Here is a 26,341-nt window from a genome sequence, read left to right on the forward strand (position 1 = left end):
AGACTATTAATAACTGCTTCTATTTCTTTAGGTGATATGGGACTGTTTAGATGGTCAACTTGATCCTGATTCAACTTTGGTACCTGGTATCTGTCCAGAAATTTGTCCATTTCGTCCAGGTTTTCCAGTTTTGTTGAGTATAGCCTTTTGTAGAAGGATCTGATGGTGTTTTGGATTTCTTCAGGATCTGTTGTTATGTCTCCCTTTTCATTTCTGATTTTGTTAATTAGGATTTTGTCCCTGTGCCCTTTAGTGAGTCTAGCTAAGGGTTTATCTATCTTGTTGATTTTCTCAAAGAACCAACTCCTCGTTTGGTTAATTCTTTGAATAGTTCTTCTTGTTTCCACTTGGTTGATTTCACCCCTGAGTTTGATTATTTCCTGCCGTCTACTCCTCTTGGGTGAATTTGCTTCCTTTTTTTCTAGGGCTTTTAGATGTGTTGTCAAGCTGCTAGTATGTGCTGTCTCCCGTTTCTTCTTGGAGGCACTCAGCGCTATGAGTTTCCCTCTTAGAAATGCTTTCATTGTGTCCCATAGGTTTGGGTACGTTGTGGCTTCATTTTCATTAAACTCTAAAAAGTCTTTAATTTCTTTCTTTATTCCTTCCTTGACCAAGGTATCATTGAGAAGAGTGTTATTCAGTTTCCACGTGAATGTTGGCTTTCCATTATTTATGTTGTTATTGAAGATCAGTCTTAGGCCATGGTGGTCTGATAGGATACATGGGACAATTTCAATATTTTTGTATCTATTGAGGCCTGTTTTGTGACCAATTATATGGTCAATTTTGGAGAAGGTCCCGTGAGGTGCTGAGAAGAAGGTATATCCTTTTGTTTTAGGATAAAATGTTCTGTAGATATCTGTCAGGTCCATTTGTTTCATAACTTCTGTTAGTTTCACTGTGTCCCTGTTTAGTTTCTGTTTCCACGATCTGTCCTTTGAAGAAAGTGGTGTGTTGAAGTCTCCCACTATTATTGTGTGAGGTGCAATGTATGCTTTGAGCTTTACTAAAGTGTCTCTAATGAATGTGGCTGCCCTTGCATTTGGAGCGTAGATATTCAGAATTGAGAGTTCCTCTTGGAGGATTTTACCTTTGATGAGTATGAAGTGTCCCTCCTTGTCTTTTTTGATAACTTTGGGTTGGAAGTCGATTTTATCCGATATTAAAATGGCTACTCCAGCTTGTTTCTTCAGTCCATTTGCTTGGAAAATTGTTTTCCAGCCTTTCACTCTGAGGTAGTGTCTGTCTTTTTCCCTGAGATGGGTTTCCTGTAAGCAGCAGAATGTTGGGTCCTGTTTGTGTAGCCAGTCTGTTAGTCTATGTCTTTTTATTGGGGAATTCAGTCCATTGATATTAAGAGATATTAAGGAAAAGTAATTGTTGCTCCCTTTTATTTTTGTTGTTAGAGTTGGCATTCTGTTCTTGTGGCTGTCTTCTTTTTGGTTTGTTGAATGATTACTTTCTTGGTTGTTCTAGGGCGTGATTTCCGTCCTTGTATTGCTTCTTTTCTGTTATTATCCTTTGAAGGGCTGGATTCGTGGAAAGATATTGTGTGAACTTGGTTTTGTCGTGGAATACTTTGGTTTCTCCATCTATGGTAATTGAGAGTTTGGCCGGGTATAGTAGCCTGGGCTGGCATTTGTGTTCTCTTAGTGTCTGTATAACATCTGTCCAGGCTCTTCTGGCTTTCATAGTCTCTGGTGAAAAGTCTGGTGTAATTCTGATAGGCCTTCCTTTATATGTTACTTGACCTTTCTCCCTTACTGCTTTTAATATTCTATCTTTATTTAGTGCATTTGTTATTCTGATTATTATGTGTCGGGAGGAATTTCTTTTCTGGTCCAGTCTATTTGGAGTTCTGTATGCTTCTTGTATGATCATGGGCATCTCTTTTTTTATGTTTGGGAAGTTTTCTTCTATTATTTTGTTGAAGATATTAGCTGGCCCTTTAAGTTGAAAATCTTCATTCTCATCAATTCCTATTATCCGTAGGTTTGGTCTTCTCATTGTGTCCTGGATTACCTGGATGTTTTGAGTTAGGATCCTTTTGCATTTTGTATTTTCTTTGACTGTTGTGTCGATGTTCTCTATGGAATCTTCTGCACCTGAGATTCTCTCTTCCATTTCTTGTATTCTGTTGCTGATGCTCGCATCTATGGTTCCAGATCTCTTTCCTAGGGTTTCTATCTCCAGCGTTGCCTCGCTTTGGGTTTTCTTTATTGTGTCTACTTCCCCTTTTAGTTCTAGTATGGTTTTGTTCATTTCCATCACCTGTTTGGCTGTGTTTTCCTGCTTTTCTTTAAGAGCCTGTAACTCTTTAGCAGTGCTCTCCTGTAAATCTTTAAGTGACTTATGAAAGTCCTTCTTGATGTCCTCTATCATCATCATGAGAAATGTTTTTAAATCTGGGTCTAGATTTTCGGTTGTGTTGGGGTGCCCAGGACTAGGTGGGGTGGGAGTGCTGCGTTCTGATGATGGTGAGTAGTCTTGATTTCTGTTAGTAGGATTCTTACGTTTGCCTTTCGCCATCTGGTAATCTCTGAAGCTAGCTGTTTTAGTTGTCACTGTTAAGAGCTTGTTCTTCAGGTGACTCTGTTAGCCTCTATGAGCAGACCTGGGGGGTAGCACTCTCCTTAGTTTCAGTGGGCAGAGTATTCTCTGCAGGCAAGCTCTCTTCTTGCAAGGCAGGTACCCAGATATCTGGTGTTCGAACCAGACTCCTGGCAGAAGTTGTGTTCCACTCACTAGAGGTCTTAGGATCACGTGTGGAATCCTGTGTGGGCCCTTGCGGGTGTCAGGCGACTCAGCTGGCAAGGTAGCCGGGGCTCGAGTGGAGTGGAAGGGGTTTGTGCCCCAGATCAAGCCCGGGTAGCCTGCTTCCCTATGTACCGCAGTCTCAAGTTCCACGCGATTGGATTGGGGTAGGCGCTGTGTTCCACTCACCAGAGGTCTTAGGGTCCCGTGGGGAGTCCCGTGTGGGCCCTTGCGGGTGTTGGGCAAGACTCTGCTGTCAAGGTAGCCCGGGGCTCGAGTCTCGAGTCGAGCGGAAGGGACTTGTGCCCCAGATCAGGCCCGGGTAGCCTGCTTCCCTATGTACCGCAGTCTCAAGTTCCGCGCGATTGGATTGGGGCAGGCACTGTGATCCACTCACCAGAGGTCTTAGGGTCCCGTGGGGAGTCCTGTGTGGACCCTTGCGGGTGTTGGGCAAGACTCTGCTGGCAAGGTAGCCTGGGGCTCGAGTCTCGAGTCGAGCGGAAGGGACTTGTGTCCCAGATCAGGCCCGGGTAGCCTGCTTCCCTATGTACCGCAGTCTCAAGTTCCGCGCGATTGGATTGGGGCAGGCACTGTGATCCACTCACCAGAGGTCTTAGGGTCCTGTGGGGAGTCCCGTGTGGACCCTTGCGGGTGTTGGGCAAGACTCTGCTGGCAAGGTAGCCCGGGGCTCGAGTCTCGAGTCGAGCGGAAGGGACTTGTGCCCCAGATCAGGCCCGGGTAGCCTGCTTCCCTATGTACCGCAGTCTCGAGTTCCGCCCGATTGGATTGGGGCAGGCACTGTGATCCACTCACCAGAGGTCTTAGGGTCCCGTGGGGAGTCCCGTGTGGACCCTTGCGGGTGTTGGGTAAGACTCTGCTGGCAAGGTAGCCCGGGGCTCGAGTCTCGAGTAGAGCGGAAGGGACTTGTGCCCCAGATCAGGCCCGGGTAGCCTGCTTCCCTATGTATCGCAGTCTCGGGTTCCGCGCGATTGGATTGGGGCAGGCTCTGTGATCCACTCACCAGAGGTCTTAGGGTCCCGTGGGGAGTCCTGTGCGGACCCTTGCGGGTGTTGGGCAAGACTCTGCTGGCAAGGTAGCCCGGGGCTCGAGTCACGACTCAGTCAGGGTTTTCAAGAGCAGCCCTCCACTGGCCTCTTGGAGTTCTTCTTATAAGATGTTCACAGGTGGCAGAAGGGTCGGTGGTTATTCACTGTTACAAGGATGCAATGAAAAGGAAGAAACAAAGTAAATGGGGGCTTGCAAGTAGCCACAAAGGCAAAAATAGACATCAGTGAATGGGGATAAGTGGCAGTCTATGTCAGACCAGAAACTTACTCTTGATTACAAGTAGAAACCTCAGCTAGCCAGGGACTCAACACAAGACAAACAGCTTTACCTCTTAGCTAGATTTGAACACTAAGCAAACTGTTTCAGCTGTAAACAGAACTCTTATCCCCTAAGATATGTTCTCTGTTTTGGTCTGACATCCACCTTTGAGGGATTTGTTCTGTCACAAAGACAACCTTTTATTTCTTTGCGAATGTCTGAAGATGCTGTCTTGGTATCTAACTACTTGATGAGATGCTTATAGTTATAACTGAGTGTCCCTTACAGCAATCGCCCCTGTTGACATGAACAAAGATGGTTTGGCAAAGGAACCTCTTTTCATTCCTTCCCGTTTCTGACTTTATTGAGAAAGTGATTGGCCTCTGTTATTGCCTGTACACTGACAACTAATAATGGATCACTCACTTTTATAATCGCAAAGAGATGTTGACAGAAAATAGAGATGCCTGACCATTGTAAGCATTATAAGAATTGGTAAGCAAATTTAGTTATAACCGTGGAGGTAGGTAGTTGAAGAAAGGAAGGAAGGCAGAATCAGAGCCTTCCAGAACTGGTAAATGCTTGAGAAAAGTCCATCTGATTTCACACATACACAGGTTGTGGATAGCTGTGGCCATTCCAGTTGTACACCAACCCATGACTCAATGATTGATCTCATAACTTAGGCATAGGTTTTTATCATTTTGGAATCTCTTGTCTTTGCTTTTTCTCTCTCCCATGCTCTCTTCAGTTGTGTCAGTTGTGTATTTAAAGAATACAGACCCCCCCCCCCCAAAAAAAAAGGACCCTGCTCTTTCCTCGTGTTTATTTATTAAATAACTTTGTTCCGCCATCATGACTTTTTCTTATGCTTATTTTGTTGAAGAGTAAGCTTTTTAGACATGACTGGAGATCTTGTATTTCTTGTCATCTCCTTCCCTTTCATTAAGGGGCAATCACTACCATGAAAGCTTGGTGCTCTTACTGCATAGCTTGACGCCATCAAAGTGATTATTGTCCTGAATTACTCTACAGATCGATGGAGTATATAAATAATGGCACACATGTATTTTACTGCTCTGTAATTTATTATTTTTGTTGCTGATTTCTGAACTGCCTTACATTTTTCCTGATATAAAATTTAGGCATTTTTAAATTGGTTTGTCATTCCTGTTTTCTGTTGGATAACTGTCCAGAAATCATGAACTGAGCATAGTTTAAATGATAGTCTTTTGTTAAAGTTAGACAAAAGAGTCTTCCTAAAGAATTCTTTAATTTTAATATTTTCACTAAGTGTCACTTAGGAACATAACAGTACAGTCATGAACTCAGGAAGAGGAAACAACTGACTCAGTACGGAATATGTAAATCCTTCCATGATGTCCTTTGGTAGAAGGCATGTACATGGAATTTGGTTTTAATTATTAGTATATTGTGTTTCTACTGAATGGTAACATTGGCATAAAACAGTTGATCTGTGCCAAGATCTCGCCTAGAGGAAAATGAACATAGCATATTTGTTAATGGGAAAAGATATGGATATTGTGCAAAGAAATAAAACACTGTTATGAAGGTGGCTGTTGGAACCAAGCAAATATAGTGATGTATGCACTGGCACCTAAAATTGATCATTTTTGCTGGGAAATTCCTCTCATACATCCCTATCTCTAGGAAAGCCAAGCTCTGGTGTTCTTTCTTGTGTCTGTCTCTAGAACGTGGGATGCTTGTAGAAGCTTGCCTGTCTTCGTCATCACTGTCTCCTGGAACACAGGTCTAAAATGATTAAGGAAGGAAATTCACCTGAGAGTTAGTTGCCTATTTCTCAATTCTATTCTGTCAGTCTGCAAACAGTGATGGTACTGTAAATTCATATTTGTTGTTTACGGTGGCTGGCTGAATACATGATCAGCCTCATACTGTACTTCCTGGGCTTGGAACTAATTGATTACATCCAGTAAGCTATGGCCTGCTGACTGGTTTATTTCCTATCTTCTCTGTTTAATGTTACCCAGATGGTCTGAGCTCTGCTACTGGCTCTAGGCTGGCCCCAGTTGTTTGCAGTGAGTGGGGCTCCCGGATCATTTAGTCACAGCAAACGTCTCGATCTGATAAGCCCCATTTAACTCTCAGGATATATCATTTTATGACAAAATATCCCCATATTGTTTATCGGTGCCCCAATCATTTGGCATAAATTAATGAAAAATTTGTAGGGCTCGAGTTTTGACTTCCTAAAGAACTTTTTTTTTTTTTAAAGTGATTCTTTTCATGTGGAGCTTGACTACATGTATAACAGGATTTAGAATCTCATCTATACTTTCTGCCATTTTCTTGCTGTTCCTGTTCTGTAGGACTTCTGTAATTGTTTCTTCCTTTCCGGAAGACTTTGACAGCATAGAGGCAATACCTTCTATCTGTTCCTTTTCTTCATTCTTTTATACCGTTACCTTTTAGATGGCAAAATAAAAAGCAGGCTTTATGCCTATAATAGTTAATAACTGTAGTCTTCATTCCATTAGTAGTCAGTTTGTGTTTGAGTGCACTGACCATGCCCAGTTTAGTGAGATTTCTTTCTGAGACTTTACCCTTAGATGACCTCATGATCTTTACCATGCATTTGTATGGTATAGAAATCCTAAGCCCTCACAGGTACATAGATAGTAGGTGTAACTCCACCCCAACCCTAGTTCTGAATCTTTCTATTCTTGAGTTCTTGCTTCTCCCTGTGGTGATTCACATTGTTCATAGAGGGATGTGTGGCTTGATTTGTCAGCTGATGCTAGAGAGTGGACCTGTGGTTTACAATAACCCTGTTATCACTTCCACTCAGTACCTGTCTCCAGATTCCTAACACAATGCAGCACCTCTGTTTTCTTTCCAGGATGGAGAATATATTTTATTATTTTGGTTTGGTTTCTGAGCATAGGTTTTGAGAGTACATGTTATAAGACCTCATCTCTTTTGCTTTACCTGGAGTATCCAAGAATGGATGTTCTCCACTAAATTACTATTAGGTTTCTGTATCAGGTAGCCAGCCTACACTATAAGTCCACTAATGTTAGAGAGAATCAATACATGTGTGTGTAAGTCAACTTGTTTCATGGCTTTTTGGTGGTAATATTTTATACTACTGCAACACCTTTATTTGCATATTCCAACTTCAAAAATATTTGGGTTATTACAAGCTTGCTGCGTAAGAAGTTTCTCTAATAAGTTGTTTTGGTAAAGAAGACTTTGGCAGTGTTTCTGAGCTCTTAATTTTTCTGGAAGTTTTGTGCTTATGAGGAATCAGACATGTAAAGATTTTATTCATTAAAAGCTTGAAGTAAACATTATGATTGTCATGTTGCTAATGTTGTATGAAAGAAAATAATTGGCATGGATCATTTTCCAATCATTCAGCTCAATTTTGGGGGCGGGGGAGATATTACAACAAACAAAATATTTTAACATCAAAAGAGATTCTTTGCTTTTTATATTCACTTAAACAAATAGAAATTTTTATATTTTCTCTCCTCTTGTTTTTTATTACTTTCCTATTTTACGAATTTGATGACTATATTCAAATGCTTATGTCCACATTGTCCAGGCATGTTGATAGACTATGTTGTAGACAGGGTGCATATTTGTGGTTTGTTTACTTTGGAATGAATCAGGCAGTTTTAGCAGTTAGTGCTGGCATCAACTGACGTTAGTCAATTGCAAGGGAAGGCTTTCTAAAACAGTACATGTGTGTAATTTGTCACTAGGACCTTGTAGTGTTTTTTTGGGTCTATTTTCTGTGGTCAATACAGATAAGCCTTCTATGATGATCATAACTTTTGCATATTATTACAGCCATAGATTCTTAGAAACTTCCAAATGAGTCCTAAGTATAACTATTTTTGCTATGAAGTTCATTGCAATACTGATTTATGTTACAGCTATTAGTAGTAACAGTGGTAGTAGTGTCAGAAAATGCTTTTTATTATGACAAAATATGTGTAAGATGACATTTTGGCACTTGAATTATTTCAGTTTTTTCCTTCTTTTTCTTTCATTGAAAATAGATTTTTTTTCACACGATGTATTCTGATTATGGTTTCCCTTCCCCTGCTCCTCCATGACTCTTCTGCTCCCCTCCTACCTGAATCTACACCCTTTCCATTTCTTTTTAGGAAACAAACAAACCAGAACAGGACAAAATAACAAACAGACAAAAGCCAAAGAAAAAGCACAAGAAATACACACCTCTGTATACCCAGCAATCCCCTTAAAACAAAAAACCTGGAAACCATAACATATACACAAAGCACTTGTAAAGATTTTTTCTATTTTTTTTTATTTTTTTAAAGATTTATTTATTTTATTATATGTAAGAACAGTGTAGCTATCTTTAGACACTACAGAAGAAGGTGTCAGATCTCATTACGGATGGTTGTATGCTGGGATTTGAACTCAGGACCTTTGGAAGAGTAGTTAGTGCTCTTAACCGCTGAGTGATCTCTCCAGCCCCAAGGTTGTTTTTTTTTTTTTAATTAGATATTTTCTTTATTTACATTTCAAATGTTATCCCCTTTCCTGGTTTCCCCTCCAAAACCCCCTATTCTATCCCCCTCTCCCTGCTCACCAACCTACACACTCCTGTTTCCCAGTTCGGCAATTCTCTTACACTGGGGCATCGAGCCTTCACAAGACCAATGGCTTCTCTTCCCGTTGATGTCCGACAAGACAATTCTCTGCTACATGTGTGTCTGGAGCCATGGGTTCCTCCATGTGTACTCTTTGGTTGGTGGTTTAGTCCCTGGGAGCTCTGGGAGTACTGGTTGGTTCATATTGTTGTTCTTCCTATGGGGTTGCAAACCCCTTCAGCTCCTTGGGTCCTTTTTCTAGCTCCTCCATTGGGGACCCTGTGCTCAGTCCAATGGTTGGCTGCAAGCATCCACCTTTATATTTGTCAGACACTAACAGAGCCTCTCAGGAGACAGCTATATCAGACTCCTGTCAGCAAGCACTTGTTGGCATCCACAATAGTATCTGGGTTTGGTAACTATATATGGGATGGATCCCCAGGTAGGGTAGTCTTCAATGGCCTTTCCTTCAGTCTCTGCACCACACTTTATCTTTGTATTTGCTTCCGTAAGTATTTTGTTTCTCTTTCTAAGAAGGACCAAAGCATGCACACTTTGGTCTTTCTTTTTCATCTTCATATGGTCTGTGAATTGTATCTTGGATATTCCGAGCTTTTGGGTTAATATCCACTTATCAGTGAGTGTATACCATGTGTGTTCTTTTGTGACTGGGTTATCTCACTCAGGATGATATTTTCTAGTTCTGTACATTTGCCTAAGAATTTCATTAATTCATTGTTTTTAATAGCTGAGTAGTATTCCATTTTGTAAATGTACCACATTTTCTGTATCCATTCCCCTGTTGAAGAACATCTGGGTTCTTTCCAGTTTCTAGCTATTATAAATAAGGATGCTACGAACATAGTGGAGAATGTATCCTTGTTATATATTGGAGAATCTTTTGGGTATATGCCCAGGAGTAGTATAACAGGGTCCTCAGGTAATACTAGGTCCAATTTTCTGAGGAACTGCCAGACTGATTTCCAGAGTGGTTGTACCAGCTTGCAATCCCATCAACAAATAGTGCTGGTTCAACTGAAGGTCAGCATGTAGAAGAATGCAAATTAATCCATTCTTATCTCCTTGTACAAAGCTCAAGTCCAAGTGGATCAAGAACCTCCACATAAAACTCAGATACACTGAGTCTAGTAAAAGAGAAAGTGAAGATGAGCCTCGAACACATGGGCACAGGGGAAAAGTTCCTGAACAGAACACCAGTGGCTAATGCTCTAAGATCAATAGTAGACAAATGGGCCCTCATAAAATTGCAAAGCTTTTGTAAGGCAAAGGACACTGTCAATAGGACAAAAAGGCAACCAACAGATTGGGAAAAGATCTTTACCAGTCCTATATATGATAGAGGGCTAATATCCAATATATAAAAAGAACTCAAGAAGTTAGACTCTAAAGAATCAAATAACCATATTTAAAAATGGGGTACAGAGCTAAGCAGAAAATTTTCAACTGAGGAATATGGAAAGGCCAAGAAGCACCTAAAGAAATGTTCAACATTCTTAGTCATCAGGGAAATGCAAATCAAAACAACCCTGAGATTCCACCTCACACCAGTCAGAATGGCTAACATCAAAAATTCAGGTGACAGCAGATGCTAGAGAGATGTGGAGAAGGGGGAACACTCCTCCATTGTTGGAAGTATCTTGTGGCTTTGTAGCAGCCCAGGATTGACAGATGTTTCATTCTTACTGTGATTGGTGTTGGCATTCTCCTACGGAAACTGAACATTTATCCCTTTTCTTTGTTAGAAATATATTTAGCTTTTCCAAGGCACTCTAAAACGATTTCGTGCAACTATGATCTAGCCCTTTTTAATTGTGAGACTGTAGTAAAATAATTACACGTTGAATTTATTTCACCCTGTTAATGAAGTCCTGGGGAAATGCAGGCATGCTGAGATCCTCGGCTTTCCCCCTCTGTGATTATCACTCCAGGCTTTCATAAAATAACCATGTAAGTAGTACATGAAGCTTATGTATTGCTATCATTTTGATTTATGTTCTGAAGGCCAAAGTGTATTAAATTGAGGCTAGTAAAAAGATATTAACTGGGTCTACTCTACATGTAGTTGTTTAGAACTATATTTGCTATTAGAAATTTTATTGAATACACCTCATTATAGAGTCTTAGAAGGTATTAAAATTTCCTCAGAAAACAGTATGCATGGTTTTCAGATCACTATGATAAAGCTTCATTAAGAAGCCATGGAAATTTTGCATGTGGTGAGAATATGCCATGTGTCTTTTTCTCCTTATGCACAGATGCTGGGTAGTGCCTGTGACTGGAGAGCCACAATTAAGGGACTCCTCAGTACCCAGAGAAGCATGTGTGCCCTCCTAGAGAGTCACTTAAGAAACTCTTTGCTGAGAGGGGTTAGGCGTAAATTTATGTGTGTTACTGGTGATGACATGAAGCTGTGCTCACCAAACAGTCTGAAACCTGTAAGTTCTGTATTCAGAAGCTCAACTCAAGCACTTTCAGTTACAGAGTCTGTCCTGATTTTGTTTTCCAGGGCCAGCCAGGGGACCAGGCTGCTCTCTTTACTGCACAAGCACGGCCCTCCCCTCAGCTCCCTCAGTATCCAGGGCTGCAACAAGCACAGGTACCCACACTGCTTTGAAGCAAAGGATTCCTTGATGTTTAATGCTATTTCTTTGGAGTAGGAGATCAAGGAAACTGCTTCTCAACTAGATAGAGAACTTAGTTATTTCTGCTCCCATGATTTCAGAACAGTAGTTGTTGAGTCAGTCCCAGGATTGATCAGGAAACTCTTAGATTAGAAATGGAAATTAATTCAGGCTTCTCCTCTGCCGCTGATAATGTGTTGAAGCACTTGATCTAAGGTGGTGGCGAGCACCTGTAACATCCACCCAAGAGGCAGAGGCAGGAGCATTAAGGCCATCTAAGGTTAGATAGTTGAGACTGCATCTCAAAATCAATCAATCAATCAATCAATCAATCAATCAATTTATTAAATTGTTTAGTAATCTCAGTTATTTATGATACAGTGTTTAATGATATAATTTGTTATAGAAATTTTCATATTCAAGGATAACTTCCATGAGGGATCATGGTAGAAGAACAGGACAATAGGCCTTTGAGTCAGGTTGCAGTACAGGTGTTGTTGACTCTGTAGCTGTGTGACATGCATGGTATTCTGAGGTCTAGCTTCCTTTTCTGTAAGATCAAGAGGAAAGATGTGGGATTCAAGGCAACCTATGGAATTAGCGTACTGTCACATACACAGTAAATGCTCAACAAAGGGTGTGCTTATCTTTAAAAAATGTAGATCTTTGTCAGGCACTAGTGTTGCATAGAATTAATGCCAGCACTTGGGAGGCAGAGGCAGGTGGATCTCTATGAGTTCAAGACCAGCCTGGTCTACAGAACGAGTTCCAGGATATCCAAGGCTACATAGAGATACCCTGTTTGAAATAAAATAAAATAAATAGCCCTTTATTCCCCCTTTGTCCAAACTGTTTAGTAGTTTTATTATTTCTGCATCCTTACACCCTTACTTCTTTCTTTTATATAAAAAGACCCGATACTTTGATAAGATTTGTGTTGGGGCTGGCTATTCATTCCATGTATATGGCCGAAAGGAGTGCCCTGTTTGTCTTACGTAAGTCCCGAGTCTGGGTTCCTGTAGGCCACTTCTGCCATTTAGTGTGTATCACTCTTGTCTCCAGAGTCAGAGTTCTTACACTGCTTTAATATGTGGTGTTTTGGGGATCCAGAGAACAGGCAGCATTTTGTTCAGAGAATTGTTATCTTGTGATCCAGAAAACTCCATGTTTGTCTTTTACATAAGGCATCAAGGTTTAGAGAAATAGGTTCTTGTACGAATGGGAAAGTATACCCCGTCAGTTGATGTTCACTGGGCACGGCCCCTCCCTTGCTTGTCCCACTTTGGAGATGATTCTGATATTGTTTCGATTTTGTTGAATCTAGGCATGGAGTGTGTGGATACTTCGCTGATTATTTCTATGCAGAATGCTGCCCTTCCTAGCCCATGAAATAGACAGCTCAACTTAGAAAGCAAATGAATATCCAATTATTTTGAACTAGAGACTTCTGTGGATTCATTATCCAGCCAGTCTATTCTCTAAGTGTCTGGTTAGACTTCTCGCCTGCAAGAGTAGCCATCCTCATATGTTGAGTCATCCCAGCCTTGTGAGAGCAGTGAGTTTCAGGTTGGACCTCCTGGGCTTATTTTTGCCCCGTGTTTCTTAGTGATGGGAATATGGGTGCTAACTGGAGCACTGACATTTTCCTTTGTGCCTTCCTGCAGACCATGCCCCAGGGCTACACAATGTATGGAACACAGATGCCTTTGCAACAGGCAGCTCAGCAGCAGCCTGGTGGCGTGGTCCTTTCCCCCAGCTACAACTCCAGGGCCTATCCGGCTGCACATTCCAGCCCAGCGCTGATGGAAAGACTCCGGCAGCTTCAGCAGCAGCCAAGTGGCTACGTGCAGCAGCAGGCCTCCCCGTACCTGCAGCCCGTAGCTGGCTCTCAGAGGTGATACCTGTTGAAGTAATTGCGATAGTAAAACCCTCTCGGCCTTGGGATTGTTAAGCTCGCTCCTTCCAAGCGTTTGATACCGTAATGGTTTTTGAGCTCCTCTACTTGAGTCCTGACATCTCATTTTTTTTTTAACCAGCGTGCAGTAGAGGTTCCAAATTCTTTCATTGAAGAATGCTGTGGTTTTGACTCACTTCTTCCATGTGTGCTATGTAAAGTTTTTCAGATGTTACCCATGTGTTTTCTTTTCTGCTTTTTTCCTCCCCAAAAGGATTTTTTTTTTTTATTAAAAGTATCTGAGAAAACTATCGATCATGGTTAGCAGCGCCTTACTAGGATTTGTTGATCAAGCCAGTTTCTGTTGTAGAGCTAATTGTACATGGTGCTTTGCAAAGTTTTGTTATGACTTAGTTTTTATTTTTCCCACCTCAGAGATGACTCATGGCCGACTCTTCTGGTTCTTGTTTTAATCACACCCCTTCCTCCTAGGGTGTGTCAGTACTGCTTATTGTCGTAGTCGCTATCCATACATGGCTAAATTTAAATGAATTAAATCTGATTTAACATTTATTTCTGCAGACACATTAGTCACCTTTTAAGTGCACTTTAGCCAGCTCTGGCCAGCATGGCTAGATTTGAGGTTCATGTGACATATGCAGTGACGTGAAGACCTGGCAGGATGCTCAGCTATCTTGTGAAATTCTGTAGCTTTGACCAAGGAGCCTTGCAGTTTTGTTTATTTCTAAACCCTGATAACTAACTAGTCCTAGTGGCTAGAGGCCATTTCATTGGATGGCACAGATAGGAATCATTATTGCTTATCAAAATATACAATCTCATTAGATAATATAGTCCAGAAGAATTAGGTTTGTAATCATATAGACTACATTGTACAGTGGATAGCAGCTTAGCTCCCATGCGTTACCATCAATGACCAGCTACATGTCTGCTGAGGATAATAACTCTCTGAAAGTTAGGGAGGTCGGTGGGATTTGTGGGAAATAATTTGTAAAACATGCATTTTGCTCACCATGTTTTATAAGTAGTAGCAGAGCAGAGCTCAGTAACTTGAGCTTAAGTGCTAAAAAAAAAAAATCTGGGTTCAAATCCCACCTGTGTCATTTTTTTTTTCTGGATGACCTTAGTTATTTCTCTATGTCCACTGCTTCATTTTTAAAGTTAGAGAATAAAACTGCTAACTCACAGTGATACTCGAGAAGTAATGAAATACGACTGTTCAGCCATTCTACTCCCAGTCTTCCAGAAGTAAATATTAAATTATTTTCACTTACTGCTAACAGCGAATTTGATTTTTTTTTTTAAAGTAATTTCTATATGATTGCTACTTGGCTCAAAGTAGTATGTTTACCATCTTTTTTTCTCGTTGGGTCACATTTGTTATCTGACCCTCTGGCCTTTTCCCGTTTTAATTGTACACATGATTATTGAACACGGATTGTTTCTTGGTGGATGTGTGTAAAATGCTGGAGGCGCTGACTGACTTTCGTGGTACGCCTGGTTCCTGAACACAAGTTGCATTATTCTTTGCCAGACTGAACCACCAGGCTCTACAGCAGAGCCCTCTGGTGGGCGGGGGAATTGACGCTGTGCTGACTCCCGCACATCCCAACCTCCCCTCGGTGCCCCTGCCTCAGGACCCAATGAGGCCCAGACAGCAGCAAGTTCGACAGCAGCAGAGACTCCTCCAGGTATGGGGTAGGGAGGTGAGGGCGATGCCATCCCTTCCGGTAGTGCAGATGCATTTCGAGTGAAGCGTTAACTTCCAAAGCGCCCTATGTATTTCACACTAAGCGGCTTGGCGAGTACACTGTAGTTCTCCATCTAGAGAGAGTTTTCTTTTCTCTGTATCTGCCAGGCCATGGGCAGGAGACTGCATTGCGCAGGCAGAACCATTCCCTTTCCCAGAGCTTCAAGGGGGCACATGGATGCCTTAGTTTAAATGTGAGCCTCAGCTTACCTGGTTGCTAATTGCCTAAGAGCCTACAATTTGCATATAAAATTTAATATTCATAAGGAACAAATTAGACAGGAACAAAAGCAGCTTGCAGTCATCTCTTTGATTCTCATAGCATTGTGATTTCTATCACACTTCTTCTCTACTTAAACTGTGGAGATGGAGAAGCAGAGATTACACAATTTGGAGGGCTCTGTGTTGGAATCCAGAAAGCTACCGTGTGTTCATTTGATATAAATACTTAAGACTTCTAGGTAGACAGAAGTCTCGAGGGTTTCTCGCTTTAGCACATTCGTGTTTCTGATTTCTTTATTTTCCAGTATTATTGTGGATGGGGGATATAAGTCATTGGTAAAGCACCTTCCCAGAATGCACATGGCCCTGGGCTAATCCCCAGCACTGGAATGAAGGAAGAAGCAGAGGCAGGCAGGCAGGCAGGCAGGCAATCGTGTTAAATCTGTGCTATTTTTCTTCACTATTCACAAGTGATGGATACTTCTTGGTAAGATTGTTAAGAGAACTCTCATTGCCAGCCAAAAATGAGGTGCAACTTTATCTACCCGCACAGAAACACAGGGAAATGTGGAATCTAGTGGAGCAGGGTAGGCACAAGAGAACTATTTATGCTCTATGAGGTGACAGGCAAGAAAGCAGGGATGCAGAAAGGACCTTAAGGGAGATGTGTCTCAACTTTTACACTGGATGGAGAGAAGGAAAAAAAAAATAGTTCCCCTAAGAATCTAAACCGTAAATATGCCCAAGTGATGACGTCTGGATCTAGTGTGATCTACAAAATTATAGTTGAGAGGATCCAAGGAAGCAAGAAGTGAAGACCAGCCCTCTATAGAACAGAGCTTCAGTTTATAAGGTGACCATTAGTACATCCTCATTTTGGATAAAGTATTTTAAAAGTCATGATACATTATTGATAATACATGGTAACTGATTTGGGTGACTATAGCCTATTGAAGTCCTACTCGTTGTATAGAGGCCATTGCCAAGGTGGTAAAGAAAAAAATCTACTCTTGAACTTGTCATCAATAAAATGGAAAAGATGATAGAGCCGCTTTCTAACTGTGCATTGGATAAACCAACAATTCAGTTCAAGACAGTTCAAGCAAAGCACTAATTTGATGTTATTTCTAATAATTTTTAGTAACATAACTACTAAAACAGAGACTGTTATGTTCTTTAACCTCTGTCCTACAAGTTTGCAAATATTTTTTCAGGGCAACTATTTGAATGGCTCTGTTTTAAGATTTGTTATTTCTAAATTACCAAGGAACCATGCTTTGTTGCTTACTTATCACTTTCTGCCTTCCCAGGGCATTTTCAAGGTTGCAAATAGATCATTTTCTCCACTAGGTAGCCTGTTCCTTTCCCCCCTGTTAGCCTGAGCCCTGATACTGTTTCTTATCAGCAACAAAGAAAGGAAGTGTGATTCGTCCGTTTGTCTAAAGTACATTTATTCTTCTTTTTATGATTGGCTTTTGGCATAAAGGAAAATGTCAGCAGTTGAGAAGTTGAGTTCATCTCTCTTGAGAGATTGTGCAGAGAACCAAGTGAATGGTAGTTTCATATTGCAGTGCTTCTGGTTCAGCCAACACTGTTCGTGTTGACACACATCTGCACCACTGCTGGGACTCCAGATCGCACGTATTGCAGATCTCAAAGTACATAGTTATTGTTTTCACTTTAAAAGGTCAAGTAATTTGGGGAATAGTATATAGACAAAGTTGGGAAAATACATATGATGAAAATCTAGTCGGGTCACCAGTAACTAAAGGCCACTGAGAGAATATATATACATACATTTATTTACCTACACAGAAATATAAAATATATATATATGTATATATATGCATGCATGCATATGTATATGCATTCTGTTTCTTCTGTGACTTAGAAGTGTTTTCCAAGAGCTATGGATTTGAGCCAATTTGGTGTAGACAGGCTTCTGTGTTTTATGCTGGTAATTTATTGCACACTTTCTATGGGGTAGTTTATATCCTTTATATAATAAAGGTAAAAATGGAGACCTCAGGGGTCTTCCAAATAACATAGAGAAGATAGTTACTGATTGGTGCTTGTGTTAGTTGGAACTGTGAGATAGGTCCTTGTGGATGGACTGGCAGAGCATGTGAAAGAAGCCAAAACAATAAGTGTACAAGATGTTCCTGGGCAGTAAGCACTGGCTGCCAAAGGAAGAGACTTTTAGTTCGGGGTAGTCTGAAAAGGCTTCCTGGAAGAACAAGGTTTGGCAAGGTAAAGATGTAGGATGCAGGGTTACAGTCATGCCTCGCATAGTAACATTTCTGTCAGTGGCAGGCTGAGGTCACAGCAATCCCTTCAGAGTTTAGTGCAGCTTAAACATGCTTTTACCTTGTGACACCATGGGCTTCATTATCACGATAGCATCATCATAGCACAACGTAAATGTGTTTGGATGTTGCGGCTGTAAAGAGACGTATCCCACTGCCTGTTATATAAGAGCATCACAATGATGAAGTGCTCAGTACCAGGAAAGAACCATCCCCCGATATGCCTGCTCATTCTCTACGCTCTATATTGTTATTATAGAGTATACTCTTGCCTGTTGAGATATCTTTCAGGGCTGGAGATGCACCTCAGCAGTAGAGCACTTGCCTGGGATGCTTGAGGCCCTAGCTTGAATTATTTGCACTAGAGGGAAAGAATAAAACAGTATGTTGTGTTTTATCAGCAGCAGGCTCATGCATCTTGTGTTTTCTGTGTCTCTAAGTTGCATCATTTACCATGTCCTTAATTCACTCTTAATTTCATTTTGTTCACCATGGCCCTAGAAGTAAAAAGCTGCCCAATGTATATCCTGCAGCCTAGGTGTGTGGTTGACTACACCACATATATTTTTGTACGTACACGAATGTTCAGACAATGCAAGAATCACCTAATGACATATTTTTGGGGAGTATATCCCAATCGTTTTGCTTAAATGGAAGAGATAAAATGTATATTAGTGAGGGCTATTCAGAAATGTCTCAGCCCCACCATTTTAAGGGGCTACCATAATCTTTTTCTTTCTTTCTAGATGCAGCAGCCCCAGCAGGCCCCCCAGCCCCAGCAGCCCTCACAGACCCAGAGTCAGGCCCTTGGTCTCCAAGCAATGCAGCCCCAGCAGCCTTTGGTAAGGCCTGGTGTTTGGAACCAGGATGTGGGTTTCTCCTTTAGATTTAGCAGGTACACTCTCCATAGCTATGACATTTTAAGAGGGAAATTGTCTGAATATACTTGACCACCTTTCCTAGAATTCTGTCAGGGTTTTGTTCTTATAGTAGTTGGCATATTTTTTTTCATTTAAATGAATAATTAATATACACTAACAAATTTCAATATACAAATAAAATTTTGCTTCACTCAAATCTTACCATTTTTCGTTCTGAAGAAGAAGAAAAAATAGTAAAGCGCTCAATGGATGAGAACCTTACCAGCAAGATATTAAGACATTTTCTATAAAGAGTAAAGAATGATTTCATGGCTATCTTGCCAAAAGCAATCTACAGATTCAATGCAATCCCCATTAAAATTCCAACTCAATTCTTCAACGAATTAGAAGGAGCAATTTGCAAATTCATCTGGAATAACAAAAAACCGAGGATAGCAAAAACTCTTCTCAAGGATAAAAGAACCTCTGGTGGAATCACCATGCCTGACCTAAAGCTTTACTACAGAGCAATTGTGATAAAAACTGCATGGTACTGGTATAGAGACAGACAAGTGGACCAATGGAATAGAATTGAAGACCCAGAAATGAACCCACACACCTATGGTCACTTGATCTTCGACAAGGGAGCCAAAACCATCCAGTGGAAGAAAGACAGCATTTTCAACAATTGGTGCTGGCACAACTGGTTGTTATCATGTAGAAGAATGCGAATCGATCCATACTTATCTCCTTGTACTAAGGTCAAATCTAAGTGGATCAAGGAACTTCACATAAAACCAGAGACACTGAAACTTATAGAGGAGAAAGTGGGGAAAAGCCTTGAAGATATGGGCACAGGGGAAAAATTCCTGAACAGAACAGCAATGGCTTGTGCTGTAAGATCGAGAATTGACAAATGGGACCTAATGAAACTCCAAAGTTTCTGCAAGGCAAAAGACACTGTCTATAAGACAAAAAGACCACCAACAGACTGGGAAAGGATCTTTACCTATCCTAAATCAGATAGGGGACTAATATCCAACATATATAAAGAACTCAAGAAGGTGGACCTCAGAAAATCAAATAACCCCCTTAAAAAATGGGGCTCAGAACTGAACAAAGAATTCTCACCTGAGGAATACCGAATAGCAGAGAAGCACCTGAAAAAATGTTCAACATCCTTAATCATCAGGGAAATGCAAATCAAAACAACCCTGAGATTCCACCTCACACCAGTGAGAATGGCTAAGATCAAAAATTCAGGTGACAGCAGATGCTGGCGAGGATGTGGAGAAAGAGGAACACTCCTCCATTGTTGGTGGGATTGCAGGCTTGTACAACCACTCTGGAAATCAGTCTGGCGGTTCCTCAGAAAATTGGACATAGTACTACCGGAGGATCCAGCAATACCTCTCCTGGGCATATATCCAGAAGAAGCCCCAACTGGTAAGAAGGACACATGCTCCACTATGTTCATAGCAGCCTTATTTATAATAGCCAGAAACTGGAAAGAACCCAGATGCCCCTCAACAGAGGAATGGATACAGAAAATGTGGTACATCTACACAATGGAGTACTACTCAGCTATTAAAAAGAATGAATTTATGAAATTCCTAGCCAAATGGATGGACCTGGAGAGCATCATCCTGAGTGAGGTAACACAATCACAAAGGAACTCACACCTTATGTACTCACTGATAAGTGGATACTAGCCCAAAACCTAGGATACCCACGATATAAGATACAATTTCCTAAACACATGAAACTCAAGAAAAATGAAGACTGAAGTGTGGACACTATGCCCCTCCTTAGAAGTGGGAACAAAACACCCATGGAAGGAGTTACAGAAACAAAGTTTGGAGCTGAGATGAAAGGATGGACCATGTAGAGACTGCCATATCCAGGGATCCACCCCATAATCAGCATCCAAACGCTGACACCATTGCATATACTAGCAAGATTTTATCGAAAGGACCCAGATGTAGCTGTCTCTTGTGAGACTATGCCGGGGCCTAGCAAACACAGAAGTGGATGCTCACAGTCAGCTAATGGATGGATCACAGGGCTCCCAATGGAGGAGCTAGAGAAAGTACCCAAGGAGCTAAAGGGATCTGCAACCCTATAGGTGGAACAACATTATGAACTAACCAGTACCCCTGAGCTCTTGACTCTAGCTGCATATGTATCAAAAGATGGCCTAGTCGGCCATCACTGGAAAGAGAGGCCCATTGGACACGCAGACTTTGTGTGCCCCGGTACAGGGGAACGCCAGGGCCAAAGGGGGGGAGTGGGTGGGTAGGGGAGTGGGGGTGGGTGGGTAAGGGGGACTTTTGGTATAGCATTGGAAATGTAAATGAGCTAAATACCTAATAAAAAATGGAAAAAAAAAAAAAAAAAAAGAAGATCTTATATATTTTATAACATTCTCAGAGAGTCTGAAAGTACTTTGTAAAATGACATGTTAGTAATTAAACCAAGTCTCTCTATCCAGTTAGCATTTTCTGCAAGAATTTCCACATTGTTCATAATCTACAGTCCACTTCCTTAACTTCTCCAATTGAATTTGGGAGCATGTGTATAACATGGATGATTTGAAAACCTCAGCGATGTTGTTGTCCATGGCTCGTTCTACTCAAGCTCTACCCGAGGCTGGTAGGTTGCTGTACTCACTGCCACGGGAAAGCAACAGTGCCACAGGTTGTCAGCCCAGGATCGGAAAGAAAAGGAGCATGGAGCCATGGCAGGACACTGGGGAGAGTCAGTGGAGTTCCATGGTTAAAGGCTGGACCCGAGCAGGTCTCTCCTGTGGTACCAGCCCAGTAGAGGGTCCCCAGGTAGGGAGGCCCCAGCGACTTGTAACATATACTGCTCTGGCCAGCTGAGTCCCATCTTTTTCCCCATTCTTTTGTACCAAGTGTTTAGCTTTTCCAGTTTTGATTCCTTTTGTTTAAAAATATTTATGGCAATCTATGTAACCTTGTTTTTTTTTCCTTAAGTAGAGGCAGAATGAAACTTGCTTCTTTGTCAGGAGCATAAAGTTGGCTAGGGCAACTTTTTAAAAGAAATACTATAAAAGAGACTTTTGACTGGACTACTGCTTACCTGCATAGTGTTCCACCAGGAAAGAAGTTGTACCCTCCCTCCCTCCCTCTCTCTCTTACATAGTTTCAAACCCACAGAAAAGCTTCAAGAGTGGTACAAAGAATTTCCCTGACTCCTTCACCTGTGCTCACTAAGTCCCATGCAGCCACATTTGTTTTGTGATTCCCCTCCTCCCTGATCCCCACATACCAGGCAACTGTCGCCATGTGCCAGTTTAATGTTAAATATTTCCGTCTGTTTTTCTCTAGAGCAAGATGGCTGTGGGTTCAGTTAGTGAAGTGCTTGCTAGCATGAGTAACCCCGGGTGGGATGTCAGCATGGCAAACACACAAACCCACAGACAAAACCACTGGTTAGGATGGCTGAAGTCAGGACATTGAACACTGACATCATACTCTGAACACTGACATCATACTCTGATGTATACATGGCTTTGGATTTTTTTTTTTTTTTTTGACTATGGCAGTGGTAGTTCAGTATCCTTTCTGCCATGTATTTCCCTGCCTCCGGGTTATTACTATTTAGCTTCCATGTCTCCTTTACCCACACAGAATTTGCAACAATTCCAAAGTGCCCTGACTTCATCTTAGTAATGATGAGTTATTTATTCAGTTTTTAAATGCTACTGAGCTGACTCACTGCTTACGCATGACACCCAGCAGTTTCTGGGTTGAAGAGCTGCTTCATGTACCTACATCTCAAGAGCATTCATAATTCCTGGGGAAGCGGTGTCTGATGGCTTTCCATCTTAAAGTCACTAACTTCTCCTTTTAAAGTAGTAATGTAAGGACATGGTTTCATCCAATCTGTCCTGTTGCTCGTTAGACTCTCACGCACCAGTGTTGTCATTGGCTGTCTCTCCCTGCTTCTACTGTAGAAAAAGAAAAATGCTTACTCTCAAATGCTGTCGTCTTGTTTTTGATTGCCTGGTATTCGACTCACAGGAAGAACTTCCCCACTGTTGTTTGTCTGTCTTTAAGTCATGTTTCAAATACAAAGGAAGGTGTGCTTTTTCTTTAAGATTTCATTTCAGTTTTAATTATTTATGTATTTGTATGTCTGAGTGTTGGTTTGTGCTTGTGAGTGTAGTGTATTCTGAGATCAATGAAGGCCCTGGTACTGGTATTATATGTAGTTGTGAGCTGCCTGAAGTAACTTGGGTGCTAGGAGCGGAACTCAGGTCATGTGGAAGAGTAGTGTTTGCTCTTAATGTTGAGTCACCTCTCCAGCTCAGGAAAGCATATCTTAAAAGTGAAATCTACCACTTGACCCTTTGACTTAACAATCTGGCATTACTAAGAGTAGCTTGAAGTCTTCTCCCAACTTTACTGAGTATCTGTTGTTACATAGCAATAGTTAGATGAAATTTGCTGAATTAGAAAAATCATCAAAATCGGGGCTGAAAAGATGGCTTATTGTTAACTGCTGCACTGGCTGCTCTTCCAGAGGCTCCTGAGGTCAGTTCCCAGCACCCACATGGTGGCTCACAACCATCTGTAATGGGATCCAATGCCCTCTTCTGGCATGTAGGTTTATATCCAGATGGAGTACTAAAAATAAATACATAAATACAGATACATAAAAATAAATAAATCTCTTTTAAAAATCAGGGAGGGGAAACCAGGAAAGGGGATAACACTTGAAATGTAAAGAAAGAAAGTATCTAATACAAATTAAAAAATTAAAAATCATCAAAATCTTTCCCCAGTCTGAAGGTGTAGCTCCATGGGAGGGACACTTGCCTTGCCCATACGGGTATCTCTGGGTTTGATCCCCCAAACTGTAACACAATGAAAAAATTTCTTTCCATTGAGTAGGTTATTAAGTCACACAAACAGAACTTAGCACTACTCTCTGTGTTTTCTTTCTATACACAGCCAGATATTCTAAAGGTTTTGACGGAGAGCCAAAATCTATGTAAATAGGTCTTGTTGAGTGTTTGGAACATTTGATACTGACTGGAAAAATCCTAACTCCTCCTTTATGTAAAACAAAGATTTTTATGCTATAGTACTATTGTTACCAACAGTGTTGAGTGTGATCCTAACGGAAGTAACTATCACATAGTTACACCTTTCTAGTGATTTATGATGTACGTGAGTCCTTGTTAAATGTAAGAAACCCAATAATTCAGGAATGGTAACTTGTATGTAGTAATTGCTAATGAGGAAATGATTGTACAGTAATACCCTTTTAGCAAAAATACAAACTTTAAATGTAGTTATTATTGAATATATGATAATTACAGCATATTTTAAGCTTTTTAAACTTTTGATTCAGGTATGTAATGAAATGAAATATTGCATGCTCTGTTCCTCACAAATAATAAAATCCCTATATTTCAATTACCTATAGTCATTCATATTTAATCTGTACTTTTTCTTATAAGGAAAAATTTAAAGATTCACTCACACAGATATGTAACAGATGCGTAAATCCTAAAACATGTCATTGCCTGTAACATCAGCACTGGGCAGGTAGGAACAGCAGGATGGCTGGAGTTCGTGGGCCCATCAGACTAGCCATTGGGGAGCTCTAGGGTCACTGAGAGACGGCCCATTCAAAACTACAAGGTGAGAAGTGACGGAGGATGACACTCAATGTGAACCTCTGCCTTCTGCCGTAAGCTTGATTTAGAGGTTGGGTCAGGGATTTTCCTCCACCTGCTACTAAATCATATTTCATTTCATATGTAATAGTGATATATGATGTCTTGGTTACTTTTCTCTTGCCGTGAAGAGTCACCATGAATTGGGCAACTTATAAAACAACGCATTTTACAGGTGACTCTGAGGGTGAGTCCATGACCATCATGGTGGAGAGCATGGCAGTAGGCAGGCAGGCAGTGGTAGTAGCATGGTGGCTGAGTGGTTACATCTACAGACCAGAGGCAGAGACTGGGCTTTTGAAATCTCAGAGTGCAAAGTCCCCCAGCCCCCAGTGACACACCTCTGAATTCATCATAAGCACTACAACTAGGAACCATGCATTCCAATGTATGAGCCTGTGGAGACAGTTCACATTCAAAACACGGTATTTGAGAATAATGAAGATACAATGTTAGCTTTGTTCATAGTGTATGCTGCATAATTCCTTATGAATGGCAGTACCAAATGCCTTAGATGTGTATGTTATTTGGGGTAGGATAAACAAAGAAACTGAATTCTGTTACTAAACTGTATTTATAGGTCTGGGGAATTTTTTTCATTGTAGTTTAAAACAGTGACAGAGTTATACAGTCATTTACCCACAAGCATTAGAGCATAGCTCATCAAAGGGAGCTTGACATTTTTATACTCAGATTATAGTTCTGTGAATACTTAACTGAGTTATTGTGTAGAAAGAACATGCAATTTAATACTGATTTCTAAGGCAATTCTGTTGATTATTAGACTGTGTTTCACCCACCGGCTTACCATACTACCAACCCAAGGACTGAGGAAGTAATTCAGAACTTGGAAGATAACTTTTTTTTTCTCATTATGCTCATGAGAAAGTAATTTGATGGAAATAAATGCCTTTATTATTTATTAATAAGAATTTTAATAATCTGTAATGAGCCTTTTATTTTATTTTATTCTGCTTGGCAGAAGGATTCCAATTCTCACTGAGAAACACAGCATTGTTTCAATAGAGAACAATCTTTCATAAAGAATCCAAGCAGGAGTTATAGCTTAGGGACCAGCTGGTATGTGTCTGTGAGCCTCAGAATGGGCTGGGAAATTTACAACATTTACATCTAAGTGGTCAGTTTTAGAATTAGAAATTATAGGAGTGGTCAATACTATCAAGATATTTCATCATTATAATTCTTTTTAGGTTTACTTTAGTACATCTGTATGCTATCTATCTATAAATCTATATTCTCTATTTATCTATCTATCTATCTATCTATCTATCTATCTATCTATCTATCTATCTATCTATCTATCTGTCTGTCTGTCTGTCTGTCTTAGTGAGGGTTTCTATTCCTGCACAAACATCATGACCAAGAAGCAAGTTGGGGAGGAAAGGGTTTATTCCACTTACTCTTCCATACTGCTGTTTATCACCAAGGAAGTCAGGACTGGAACTCAAACAGGTCAGGAAGCAGAAGCTGATGCAGAGCCCATGGAGGGGCGTTCTTTACTGGCTTGCTTCCCCTGGCTTGCTCAGCCTGCTCTCTTATAGAACCAAGACTACCAGCCCAGAGATGGTCCCACCCACAAGAGGCCTTTTCCCCTTGATCACTAATTGAGAAAATGCCTTACAGTTGGATCTCATGGAGGCATTTCCTCAACTGAAGCTCCTTTCTCTGTGATAACTCCAGCTGTGTCAAGTTGACACACAAAACCAGCCAGTACACTATGCATCTATCTATTGGTTGTGACCTAAGCCTTTAACAACTGAGCCATCTCTTCACTTTCCACTTAGAGACAGGGTGGGACATGACTGTCCTGGAGTTCACTATCTAGCTCAGGTGGGCACTTAACTTACAGAGATGTGCCTGCCTCTGCATTCCCAGTACTGGGATTAAAGGTGTGTGCCACTACACCTGGGTATACACATACTTTTAAATTATTTTTTGATGTAGTTTTATTTTTCAGTTGCTGAACCATTCCTCTACTGTTAAAATTTTGGACTGTTACCAGTTTTAAAGATAGTACTGTTAAAGATATTTTGGTATGTATTCTATACCTCTTCTTCATTGTCTCATAATAGAAAACAGATACAAAAATATTTTCAACTAATTATGTATGTCAATATCAAGGGCACAATACCTCAGCAACTTTAAGGAAAAAAATTACATTTCTTTTTTGATTACGTTCACTGAGATTCACTATTTTTTAAACACCTTGGCTTCTATTCATAATA

General features: G+C 40.9%; 1 protein-coding gene across 16 annotated transcripts in view; it reads left to right on the forward strand.

Moving 5' to 3' along the window:
• Window positions 1-26,341, forward strand: part of Med12l (mediator complex subunit 12-like) — a 313,028-nt gene that overhangs the window by 277,590 nt on the left and 9,097 nt on the right. For 11 of the 16 annotated variants that reach the window (XR_375531.4, XM_030252646.1, XM_006501589.4 and 8 more), the window contains 4 exons: window positions 11,218-11,307; window positions 12,997-13,226; window positions 14,782-14,938; window positions 18,272-18,367. Coding sequence is in view for 14 of the 16 variants with exons in the window: in XM_030252646.1 (XP_030108506.1) it covers window positions 11,218-11,307; window positions 12,997-13,226; window positions 14,782-14,938; window positions 18,272-18,367 (573 nt within the window). In the remaining 2 variants the exon portion in view is untranslated. The remainder of the gene's footprint in view (window positions 1-11,217; window positions 11,308-12,996; window positions 13,227-14,781; window positions 14,939-18,271; window positions 18,368-26,341) is intronic. The other 5 variants (XR_003954333.1, XM_006501592.4, XM_006501591.4 and 2 more) reach the window with 2 other exon arrangements.

Source organism: Mus musculus, chromosome 3 (assembly GCF_000001635.26).
Source record: "Mus musculus strain C57BL/6J chromosome 3, GRCm38.p6 C57BL/6J".
Taxonomy (NCBI): domain Eukaryota; kingdom Metazoa; phylum Chordata; class Mammalia; order Rodentia; family Muridae; genus Mus; species Mus musculus.